This window comes from Trichosurus vulpecula, chromosome 9 (genome assembly GCF_011100635.1).
Source record: "Trichosurus vulpecula isolate mTriVul1 chromosome 9, mTriVul1.pri, whole genome shotgun sequence".
NCBI lineage: Eukaryota > Metazoa > Chordata > Mammalia > Diprotodontia > Phalangeridae > Trichosurus > Trichosurus vulpecula.
In genome coordinates this window covers 34684485-34697722 of record NC_050581.1, presented here as the reverse complement: position 1 = coordinate 34697722, position 13238 = coordinate 34684485, and the positions used below count along the sequence as shown (strand labels likewise).

General features: G+C 41.4%; 1 protein-coding gene across 1 annotated transcript in view; it reads right to left on the bottom strand.

Moving 5' to 3' along the window:
- Nucleotides 1-512: 512 nt before the first annotated feature.
- TRPM3 (transient receptor potential cation channel subfamily M member 3) overlaps nt 513-13238 on the bottom strand; it is a 725609-nt gene continuing 712883 nt past the window's right edge. The window contains 2 exon segments of the mRNA XM_036738414.1: nt 513-1974; nt 11802-11934. Of these exon segments, the coding sequence (XP_036594309.1) occupies nt 513-1974; nt 11802-11934 (1595 nt within the window).

The following is a 13238-nucleotide window of genomic DNA, read 5'->3' as shown; positions in this document are numbered from 1 at the left end:
ATGACGGAACCAATGTAAAAAGAAAACAGAATTGAAGTTTAGAATAGCTCATTTGAAAAAAAAAAAGAATAGCTCATTTGTATGCTGGTTATTTTATTTCATCATTAAAAAAATTAGCCCTGTGTCCTAAAAAGCTTGATCATGGTCAAAAATCAAAATGGCACCTTCTAGCAGTGATTGAGTTTGGTGCCCATTCGTTCCCCACAGCTCACAGCTATGTAAGATGGAGGACTTTATTCAAACCTAATACTAGGCTGTTTTATTTTCCCCCTTCCCTCCCTCTCCCCTCAGATATGAATGAGAATCAAGGCATGATTTGAGGTCAGGGCATTTGACCGTGGGGCACAGAGTTTTCCCAACCAGTGTCCCAGAAGTGAACTTTAAAGCAGATCCCTCCCAGAGTGACGTTAGTTTTTCTTAGCTAATAAAAACAGATAGGGTGCGAGGAGATGGAGGGACTTGGGGATAATGTCTCATCTCTCCTGCACTGTGTAGAAAGAAAGGTCTAAAATTTAGCTGTGCTTGCTTTCAAAGCTGTGGAAAGCAGCAGTTCTAGACAGTCTCCTCATGGATAGGCTGTCCCCTCTACTTTCTGGCCTGGAGGACTTACTCCTCTGGAAGGGGTGCCGGAGGCTGGCTGTGTTACTGGCCGTGTTGCGTTGTCTGTCAAGTTTATCACTGATGGAGAAACTTTTCCTGGTGTGTGGGTAGAGTGAACTGGGCTCTTCTGCGGAGTAACTGTTGGCTCTCTCAATTTTTGGGAGGGCTATGTTGTTGGACAGGGTTCTGTCTGAGTTACTGCCCTCTTGGGTGGGTAATGCAAGTGTCTTCCGGTCTTTGGCTTCATTTTCTTCATTGTCAGAGCTGGGATGACTCAGTTCTGCTTCTCTCTCTGGATGACTGCTGGCCAAGTCTTCCACTTTGTCTCCAGGGCCTCCAGGGAAGATCACCCTGTCAGCTATTGCCTGAGGAGCATTCACGCACCTGGTGTCTATGCAGTCTGTAATACTTGTGTATTCTGCTGTTTTGACAGGTACCCCAAAGTTGTTGTAATAGCTCCGAGGAGGTGAGAACATAAAGCTATGGGATTTCACAATTGGGGCCTCCTCAAGAAGAAAAGGGGTGGTAGCCAGATAACGGCTACTTTTTGACCGCTCTATTGTTTGATACAAGGGTGGGTCCACATCCCAGGGGTGCGGGCACTCTGGGAGGTGGGTGTAGTCTGAAGAAAAAGATCTTGTATCCATTGAAGTGATATCCTCAAAATCCATGCTCCGGCTTGGAGGTCTGTCCGTAGGTGCGAGAGTTGCATAGGCACTACTTGAAGGGGCAGTGGATGCTGCTGGAGCTGGAGAGATTGGCTCTCCTAGCCCCAAAATATTCATGGAATTGTCCAGAGGGTCTATGTCACAGTGGAGTTCATCCATGGCTGAGACATAGATGTCAATACAAGAGGATGGTCTTCTGGAGTCAGGGATGATTGCCAAAGTATTTATGGGGGCTGGAGCAGCCTTGGTCTCTTTTGATACTGAGTGGGAGCTAGTGGCTCGGTGTAGACTCAGGGACCTTTCTTTAAAAATACTTTCCAGCTTTTCTATACCACTTTTGTCTTTTATATTCATGGAATAGAAAGAGTGACTTCGCATACGGGGCATTAAGGTTGGAGAGGTTGGGGACATTGTCTCCTCACCTGCAGGGTCGAGACTTTCTTGGAGCTTGTAGGTGTTTCCTTCCTGGCTGTTGAAGCTGCTCTGGCGAACAATGTAGGCAGCATCTGTACAGTCGGAGGAGGTTCGGGAGCGAATCTTGTTGGACTCTGCCCTCTCCAGACCGGTAAGCCGCTCCAGTGCTGTGGCCATGCGTCCTATCAGGTCTTCCAGCTGAGCGAGGCGAATATCTACTGTTTGGAGGGAGGCCTTCATGCAGTGTTCTCGCTCATTCACTTCCTCGAGGCGCATGGACATGTTTTCCACCCTTCGGGAAGAAAAGAACACATGGGTCATTTGCATTTGGATAGAGCTGAACATCAACAGATTAATTTATAAGGGGGCCAGGGTACAAGGTAGAGAGACCATAGTGCTGCCCAGATCTCAGGCTTTGTAATTTATTCTTTCAGAAATGAAAGAGGGGAAAGCAGATCACATTCTCACCAAGAATCATAGGAACCATAGCTAGAAGGGACTTTTAATATCATCTTTTTCGGTCCCCACTCCAGCTCTAAATTTGTGATATTATGACTTCACATTTTACCAGTGAAGACACTGAGGAACAGGGAAAGCAAGTGCCAGCCAAATTCCCAGAGGCCCTTAGCGGCAAAAAGTAGAGCTTCTGATTGAAGCTCTGAATTCCCTCAGAATACCTGAATGCTGCTTACCATAACTGCCTCACATTTTAATTTTTTGGGCTCATATCTTGTCTATCATGCTAGATCACAAGCTCTTTGAGGGCAGGAACTGCTTCTTATTTATCTTTCAATTAGTCAAAAATTTAATTCCTCGTGGTGCATAGCACAGTGAACTCACAAGAGCTCAGGAAATATTTGTTGACTAAACGAATGAGAGGCAGTGTGGAGTAGTGAATAAAAAAGCTGCCCTGGGCATCAGTTAAATCTGGGTTCAATCTCGTCAAGTACATCACTACTGCCTGTGCCACCCAGGGCAAATCTCTGAATGTCTTTGTGCCCTACACAATCTCTAAGAACATCAGTCACAGATCAGTTGCCAATCTTGAGCAAGAGAAGTTTCCTCCCCAGGAGCTCCCTACATGGTTGAAATCATGGGACTGGCCAATTTTTTTTAAATGTGCCAAGTGCTATACTGGGTGCCAGAAGGAAGCTGAGGGTGAGGGAAATGCAGTAGAATACAGAACTGGATAGTTCTCTATTTAATCATTTATTCATGTTGGTGGAATTGGTATGTTGAAGACACTTGGAATGATATTTTTTCAACTGTCCAAGTTAAGAAGGGTCCAATCCATGCCAAGCCATATTTCCATTCCAATCTTCTATTAAAAATGTCTTGAGGCAATTCTTAGGAAAAGGAGAGGGTGGTTCATTTAGAACAGGGTTTCTTCATCTGGGGTCCATGCATAAGACTTCAGGGGGGAAATGAATTTGGATGGGAAAAAGTTACATTTTAATTTCAGTATAATGTGTTCCCTTTGTAATTCTACTTATTTAAAAAATTGTTTTGAGAAGGGGTCAGTAGATGTTCAAAGGGGTCCGATACAAAAAGGTTAAGAACCTCTGATTTAGAACCCTTCTGGAGAAGCTAAGGGTGCCTTTTTCCTCTGCTATAGATCCACAAGGAACATTGAGTGTAAATCATTCCAAAAGTATGATCTTAAAATTTTCACTCCTGTGGATCAATGCAAGAAGCAGTTGCTATAGGGAGCAGCTAGGTGATGCAGTGGATAGAATACTGGCCCTGGAGTCAGGAGAGGACCTGAGTTCAAATGTGGCCTCAGACACCTGACACTAGCTATGTGACCTTGGGCAATCCGATTGCCTTGTTCCCCCATCCCCCCCCAAAAGTAGTTGCTATAGAAATAGACAAAGAGTGCTTTGGGAATGCCTCTGGGAAAGCCTCTTTGTTTTTGTGTTTTTGCTTTTCTTCATATCCCTAGCACTTAGTATAGTGCTTGGAACGTAGTAGGTACTTAATAAATGCTGGTTGATTTGACTTGTTAAGAAAGAAATTTTAGGAAGGTCATTGATAAGCTGGAGTTCGTCTAGTAGACACAGTATATCATGATTTCAGCAATGCATTTGACAAAATCTTTCATGATATCGTTGTAAATATTGTGGACTAGATCAAAATAGTTTGATTTGTAGCTGCCTTTGGTTGCCTGTATTGCTTAATGTTTTTATCAACAATTTGGACGGAAGCAGAGATGACAAATTTATCACATTTTCTGATTATATGATCCAGTCTGTAGCCAAGTCCTGTTTATTCTACCTATTAAACATCTATATGCCTCCATCTCTCCTCCGACACTGTCATCGCCCTGGCACAGGACCTTATTACCTCACACTGGAACAATTGTAGTAGCCTGCTAGTTGGTTTCCCCGCCTCAAGGCTCTGCTCATTTTAGACCATCCTCCACTGAGCAATCAAATTGATCTTCCCAAAGCCCAAGTCTAGCCTTGTCACAACCACCCCTTCCTTCTTCTCCCCCTTGCCCTCCACTCAATAAATGCCAGTGGCTCCCTATTGCTTCCAAACATAAATGCCTCTGTTTGGCATATGAAGCCATAACCTGGCCCCCTTCTACTTTTCCAGTCTTCCTATGTCTTACTCTTCCAACCTCCATGTTCTTCTGTCTTGTGACATTAGCCTGCTTGCTATTCCTTATTCCATCTCCCTACTCTGATCAGTTCCACTATTTATCCCTGGAATGTTCTCCCTCCTCGATTCTCTGGCTTCCTTTAAATCCCAGCTAAAATCCGACCTTCTACAGGAAGTCTTTCCCAATCCCTCTTAATTCTCTCCCTTTACTGCCTACTTCCAAATTATCCTGCATTTAGTTTTTCTTATACATAGTTATTTTCATATTGTATTATCCATTAGACTTTTGAGTTCCTGAGATCAGGAACTACCTTTTGTCTTTCTTGGCAATTCCCAGGTGCTTGGCACAGTGCTTGGCACTTAATAAATGTGTATTGCTGTGACTTGACTTGATAGATGAAGAAACTGAGACAAGAAGATGTTAAATGACTTGCCCAAAGTCACACAGCTAGTGTCTGAGGCAGGATTTGAACCTGGGTCTTGCTGACTGTGAATCACATACTTGCCTGAGTATAATGCATGTTACACCAATGGGCATTATCCCTATTAGATGTGCCAAGGATAGAGGAGAGAGTGAAATAATATGCTCTGGGAATATCTGAGGAAAGAACTAACTTTCATAAGGGAAGGTACCCTGAGGGAGAGATGGGAGGCAAGTTAAACCACCCATCACCAATGAGGAAACTTCCTTTAACAATGCAGAACCAATGGTACAGGATCAGCAACCTCCAGTGTTAGAAAGTTGCCTGAGGCACTGAAGGGCTAGGTGATTTACCCAGGATCACACAACCTGTATGTTTCATAGGTGGAACCTGAGCCACATCTTCCAGTTTCCAAAGATACCTCTCTATTCTCTATGCAGTGGCTAATCCCGGCTCCATGAATAGTATACACAGCAAGATATATATATATGTATGTATATATATATATATATATATATATATATATATATACACATACATATATATATATATATACATACATATATATATATATTATACACAATAGTATACACAGAGTACAGTCCCACTGTACTCTGCACTGGGTGTATGTGCTCAGTTCTCAGTGCCACATTTATTTATATTTTTTAATTTTTTGCTTTCTAATTCATTCAACTATATTCTTCCATTTTATTTTTTAAGATAATATTTTATTTTTCCTCAATTACATGTTAAAACAATTTTTAAACATTTAGTTTTGAGTTCCAACTTCTATCCCTCCCTCCCTTCTTTTCCTCTCCCCTCCCTGAGACAGTAAGCAATATAATATAGGTTATACGTGTGCAATCATGTAAAACATTTCCACACTAGTCATTTTACACTAGAAGATTTGAACAAAAGAAAGAGTGAAAGAAAATGAAAAATAGTATATTTCAGTCTGTATTCAGACAATAGGTGCCACATCTTAAAAACAACACTGACTAATTAGAATACTTCTAGAGTGGAGCAACCAGGATGTCAAACTTTTTTAGCAAATGAAATACCATAAGAAATATCTGAAGGAACTAAGGATGTCTCAGTGGGTAAAGAGAAGACAAAGGTATATGATAACTGTTTTAAAATATTGGAAGGGTTGTCAGATGAAATAGGGAATGCACTTATCTTGTGTTGCTTCAGGGAAGAACCAAGAGCATGTTGGAAATTAGAATGTAAGCTCCTTGAAGGCAGGGACTATTTTATTTTTGCCTATATCCCTGGTGCCGAGCACAGTGTCTGGCACACAGTAGGTGCTTAATCGATGCTTGCTGCACTGAAGTTATAGGAAGGCAAATCCTGGCTCGATTCTAAGGAAGAACTGTCTAACTATAGTAATTCAACAAGAAAGTGTTTCTCTGTTGCTGCAAATATTCAACCAGAGGGTAGACAAGTGTGTGTCCAGATTGTTGTAGCAGAGATTCCTACAATGAACGGGAGACTGGACTCAGCGACCTTTAAGGACCCTTCCGATCCTAAGATTCTGTGATTTTAAGAGCTACACAGGATGCATTTCTGGCCTCCAAACACAAACCAGATTGTATCACGGAGTTTGCTCTCGTTTGAATCAGGCATGGTGCCTGGACATCTCTGCTTCGTGTGGGTGCCCTGCAGTGGCTTGAACTCAACTAGCAAAAAAACAATGAGTTACTAAGCAGATGGGCATAGAATGGTGTGGTGCAGAGTGCACGAATTGGATTTCCTCAGCCAAGAGTCCCCAAATCCTAGAGAGAAGTAGATGAAGATAAGCCATTCCTACAAAACTGCTGTGAAGGAGAAAATATTAACTCAAACCTGGGAACCAGAATGAAATGTCCTAGCTGCCCAAAGAACTGACCACATTCTGAAATCAGATTAGCTTAGAAAATATGCTGAAAATTTTGGGAGAAATTTTGATGGCTATCTTCAAACAATAAATAATGATGACTATTAGTGGCAGAGACCCAGGTTCTCTGACTTCAGAACAAGTGGGTGAGCTTTCCACTTTATCCAGTGTAAGTCAATGTCAGTGAGGAACAATTAATGGATTGTGAACTGTAAGGGACCTTAGAAGTTATCAGGCCAACACTCTTCATGTTACAGATGAGAACACTAATTTTCAAAGATGTTCAATGACTTGCCCAGGGTCACACAGCTGGTAAGTGTTAGAGACAAGATTCAAACCTCAATCTTCTTGCCTCCAAGTCGAGTGCTCTATTCCTTATGCCACAGATGAGTTCAGTTTTAGACATGGTGGGTTTGAAGTATTGATGGAACAACAAGGTGCCAAAGTCTCTTCAGATATAACAAGGTGAAAGGGCAATTTGAAATAAGGGATTGGAACTCTGGGAGTAGAAATACAGATTTGTGAGTCGTTACACAGAGGATGGGAGTGAAGTCATGGGAATAGATGTGCTCACCAAGGGAAAGAGGAAAAATAAGAGGAATAAACCCTTTGAGAGTGCCTATTTTCAAAGGACAGGAGGAAGAGTAAGTATTATGGAAGCCAAGCAAAGACAGGGGATCCAGCAAGATCAGGTGGGCCAATGTGATAGATGCCACACTGATTACATTTATTGTCCCTTTTCTGATTTAGACTATTCAGCAAGGTAGAATTGTGGGATTTACATCTGGAATAAACCTTAGAGGTAATTCAGTCCAGCCTCTCCCCTTTATAGATGAAGAAACTGAAGCCCAGAGTAGTTACATCTGTAACCAAGGTTATATAAGCAGCAAGTGGCAGAAACCCAAGTCTCCTGATTCCAAAGCTAGTGTTCTTCCAGGTCATTTCCAAACCACATTGCGTATGTTCTGGCCATTATCCTTGTACCCCTCCCACCAGACCTGGATGAGGTTCTCGGGAGTCTGGGCTCTGATAGGTGAACTTTCACTTTATCTTATCTAGAACCAGGTCTCCTGGCTATCTCACCACCCTGCCCTAAACCTATCCCTGATCTTTGGGCTTCCGCTTTATATATTGTCTTACAGAAATTGAATGTATGCTCCTTGAGAGCAGGGATTATCTTGCTTGCTTGTATTTGTATCTTCAACCTTTAGCACAGTGCCTGGCACATAGTAAGCACTTAATAAATGTTTTAGCTATCTATATATTGGTTTCTGTCTGCCTAGCTTGATAGAGCGCTGGACTGGATTCAGGAATAATGGCTAATAATAATAGCTAATGTTTACATAGTACTTACGATGTGCCAGTGATTATCTCATTTGATCCTCATAACAATGCTGGGAAGTAGGTATTTTAATTATCCCCATTTTACAGATGAGGAAACTGAGGCAGACTGACTTATCCAAGGTCACACAGTTACTAGGTATCTAAGGCTGGATTTGAACTCAGGTTTTCTAGACTGTCTAGCCCCAACACTCTATCTACTCTACCACCTAGTTGCCCAGGAAGACCTGAGTCCAAATCTATCCTTAGATACTTACTGGCTGCGTGACCCTGGGTTAAGTCTCTTAAATGTCTGTAAAGTGGGGATAATAATATTGCATATACCTCCCATGGTAGTTTTGAGGATCAAATGAAATAACATTTGAAAAGCATTTAGCAGAGTGCCTGGCATATAGTAGGTGTTTGATGAAAGCTTGTTGTCTTCCTTCCTTCCCTTGTCTGAGTAGAGTGTACCAGAGACACAGATCACGCATGTATGTGGCACTGCTATCTAGGAATACCGTGCTTGTCTGTTCATTAATAAAAATCTTGTCCTAGCCTGGAGAAGAGAATCAAAGCTGAATTTTTTGGCTCTGCGGTCTATTTAGCCAGAGTAAAAATGGCTTCTTATTATTGGAATCACAGTATACTTTGTTTTGGAGCGACTGAGGTGTTCAGGATGTTTACAAAGTCCTGGGACAGCTTTAAACTTGATTAGTCTTGGCCGTGTGTATTAGAGGCACAAACAGTGCGTGGAACGTGTTCATATATTTACTCATCCTGGCCACATGTTCAGGAATGGGTGGAAGTGGGGGTGGGGTTTGGGAACACAGGACTAGGAATAGAATGCCGTTTGTGCAATTTCTCCCCAGCAATTGGAGAAGGTTTTCAAGTTGGGTGATTAGACCAAATTATAAATATCTCCCAAAAGCCAGATGCAGTTATCTCAAAGCTAAGAAATTTGAACTAGATGGTCTTAATTCCTTATAAATTCTGTTTGTTACATTCCTTGAACCATGCATCTATCTCTATTACTTCACTTTAAAAGTTACATGAAGATTTCATAAATTCTATTCATAAATTCAGTATGTGGGAATAGCTTACTCAATAATGCTTTTTTTGGGGGTGGCATAATATGCTAAGCAATTTATTTTTTTCTGATGTGACCTTAGATGGGTGCAGGAAACTCTCAGTGAACAACTTCCTTTCTCAAAGCAGACTGGCATCTTCTCTTCAATTTACTGTATTTGAGTGACTTGGAGCAACTAGAGGTTAAGTGATTTGCCCATGTGTATTAATGCGTCGTCAGTATTAGTAACAAGATTTGAACCCGGCCCCTGTGCGCTCGTCTCACTATACCATGCTGTTTCTAAGAAAGCACAAGAGTGAAAGTGCAAAAATTTAGCCTCATTTCCAAACTCTAGGAGTAAAGACAGAATCCATGAAAAACAGTTATGTACCCAAAGTATATCATGCAATACAACGAGCAATGTCCAATTTTTTTGTGCTGTCATATCACGTTAGAGCCATCTTTGTTGGCAAAGCCCTCAGGTACTTCTGTGTAGGGAACAGGCTCACTAGCATTTGAATTTGGAGGGGAGGACAAATCAGCAGCAGAGACCAGAGCAAAAATCTGAACTGATAAAACCACCTATTCGTGGAATAACTAAACGTGGACTCTTCTTGGGGGGCGTGGACCTATCAGGTTACACATTGACAGTCATTTGGATTTTCAAGTACAACTAGAACCGTTACATTTTAAGATATGCTCCCTTCTTTTGAGTGAAATGGAATTATCTAATAGCTTCTGGAAAGGCAGTCTACAAAGGCAAATGGCAATGGGTATTTTAAAGAAACCACCCTTTATTTTTTTAATCCTCTATTATATTTGTCCTTCAGCTGTTTTTTAGTCATATTTGACCTAATTTGGAGTTTTCTTGGCAAAGATACTGGGGTGCTTTGCTATTTCCTTCTCCAGCTCATTTCACAGATGAGGAAACTGAGACAAACAGGGTTAAGTGACTTGCCCAGGGTCACACAGCTAGTAAGTGTCTGAGGCTGGATTTGAACTTAGGTCTTCCTGATGCCATCCCTGGCTCTCTATCCACTGTACCTAGCAGCCTTTCTATTATACATCTTTATTTTTTTAAAAATTGATGTTTAGGAATCATTTGACTATTTTCTTTATTATATATTTTTGTTAAAACTCCAAAGATTCCTAAACACTCAGATTCTTACAGTGACTCTTCATTACTTATCAGAAGCTTTGGGCCTTCTGAAGTGTCCTGGAGTGAACTCCAATCTTCAGGGATCTCAAGGAAGCACAAGACCCGCTACAGATTGGATTCTCTAGTCTGGCAGCAGCTTCTCAGGGCTGGGTTTGATATGCAGCTTGATGTATACTCTGGAGTGGATCCATCTTGACTGGCTGTAGTTTCTAGGGGCAGCAAACCAGTCCTACATTCTCCCCCTAGAAAAGTACATGCTGACTAGGATACTGGTCAGACGCTCAACTGGCCTTTGGGTTACCCTAGTCTTATCAAGATTTCCGTAGATGCCATCCTGCTTTGAACCATTGCATCTTGGAACTTACAGGCATAGGTTAACAGCTACACTAAGAAAAGCCAGCTATACCATTCTTGCATTTCAGTGGGCTGAATTTTACAAACCCTTTTTCTGGATCATAGGATTATCACTGAGGATTATCTAGGTGGGGCAAGAGTGGTGGGCCTAGAGTCAGGAATAATAATAAATAAGGATGAGGATGATTTTAAGTGTCTGTGGCTGGATTTGAACTCAGGTTTTCGTTATTCCAGGCTTGATGCGCTATTCACATCCGTTATAAGACATTGACTAGCTGAGTGACCCCGGGCAAGATCCTGTTTTGCCTCAGTTTCCTCCTTTCTAGAATGGCAAGAATGCCCACCTCTACCTCCCAGGGGTGTTGTCAGGATAAAATGAGATACTGTTTGTAAAATATTTAGCATGATGCCTGATACATAGTAGGTGCTTAATAAATGCTTATTTCCTTTTTCTTCTTTGTATGGATTTAGCACTGGAAGGGAACTTACATATCACCCTGTCCACTCCTATCATTTTACACGTGATGGAACTGAGCCCTAAAGAAATTAAGTGACTTGCCCAAGGTCACATGGGTAGCAAGAAGCAGAGTCAGGATTTGAACCAAGGTCCACAGGGTGCTTCTAAAGTCTGAGTGTCACTTTGAATTTTACAAGGATTAGCTGTATGAACTGAAGGTAAAAAAAAATGAATGACACATGTTGATAACTTTATTCACACACTATCTAAGGGAACACAGGACTGGACATAAGAATGGCATTTGTCGGGGCATTTAGGTGGTGCAGTGACTAGAGCACCGGCCCTAGAGTAAGGAGGACCTGAGTTCAAATCCGGCCTCAGACACTTGATACACTTACTGGCTGTGTGACCTTGGGCAAGTCACTCAACCCCAATTGCCCTGCCTTCCCCCCTGCAAAAAAAAAAAAGAATGGCACTTGTTTTTTATGAGCTGTATGAGTTTGGGACAGTTACTAGACTTCCTGAATCTAGATGGCCTCTGAGGTCCCTTCTAGAGTTATCTATGATCTTTTGACTTCATTTAGAAGTCTAGAGACTAATATTTATTATTAAGAACCATAATTAATTGATATTAAAGCAACAAATACTTAATAATTAACATAAGAACAATAATTAATAATTACTAAGAACATTACTAAGGATTTATTGCATACATTTGCTCATTTCCTAAGTAATAAGTGCTAGCGATACCAGGGAACAACTGAATGTTGACTCTGCCTGGTTGTCTGTTACTGTTGAGAACATAGTCATTACCCAAAGAAGTATGTCATGATATAGAAGAAAATATGTAGCGGATACCTTTCTGATGTCACTCGTATCCTTTCATCATTAGAAGAATTGAATCTGTCATCCTTTTCTCTAAAATATTCCTCTATGCACTGCTCCTCAAAGTCATGGACTTTCTTGAGCTCATCATCTGTTATGAAAAGTTCTGTGAAAGCAACAAGAGAGATTAGTCAGAGTAGAAAATTTGCTTCTCTCTCAGAGACATTGTTTCATTCACCAAAATATTAATTGAACTATGTAGATTGGCCTAGATTTTTGACTGAACTTCAACCAAATTTCATCCTTTCAAATAGGCTGTAGCAGATCAGTTTCTCTGCCCATTTGCTTACCTTTTAGATCTGAAATCCATCTAAGGACATCTGGCTTCACCTTTGGGACTGGCTGTAATTCTTAGAGTAATAGCTAAGAATTACAGCCAGTCCCAGAAAAGGGGAGGCTGCAAGGTAGAATGAGGTGATTTGTTTAAGTCCCTTTCGACTTCGCATAACACCAGAGTAGCCCAGTATAATTTTGAGTAAATTTCTTCTTGTCTTTGGAATGGGGAGGAGGTAGCAAATTGAGGGTGGTAAAGGGGTTTGGCTTGGTAGGGTGGAATGGTGGTGGTCCACTGTTAAATGCTACTTCAGGGATAGCAACCTGTGATTTCACTGATATAAGGTGACTTTCCACAAGAAAATCTTCTCTGCAGCTTACTAGAGCCTTGAGAAGTCAAATGTGACCCAGGATCCCACAGCCAGTATGTGGGAGAGGAGCGACCTAGGTCTTGCAAGTTCTAAGGCCATCTGTCATGCTCCTTCTAGTTCCCTTCCATATCCAGCAGCCCTTTGTGTATCTGGACTTCATGACCTTTTGCCTGGCTTTCTCTGAGTAGCTAATATAAAACTTCTTCAGGGAATGGGAAAACCAAATCCACTACCAGGGGAAAATGGAGCTCCCTCCCTCCTTCCAAAGAAAACCCTTTGTAGAAGAATTTTGCGAGAAGGGGAAGATTGTGTTGAAGGAATTGGATAAAGCTTTGGCTTAAAGAAGAAATCGGTAAGGTACAGGAGGATGCCCCCTTGCCCCACCCCAGTTCAGAATAACTTCTCTTCTCATGAATGAGTTGCATGATTTCATGCTAAAGACAGCACACTCCAAAGAAAATGTACTTACTTTACTGGAACCTTAACCGCAGAAAGAAAACAAAGGTTAGAAGACAACAACCCTTTCCTTCCTTAGCTTTGCCTAGTGTTATTTTCCAAATGAAAAAAAAAACACCTAAACCAAAACAAAAAGGCAGGAGTCAGACTTTACAATGTAAATAATTTTCACATTGTTTGCCTTTCATTGAGAAGCTATGAGGACTTGGCATTTGAGGGAACCAGCAGTGGGTTTCCTATTGTTACTGAGTTGTTTCAGTCGTGTCTGACTCTTCATAACTCCATTTGCGGTTTTCTTAGGAAAGATACT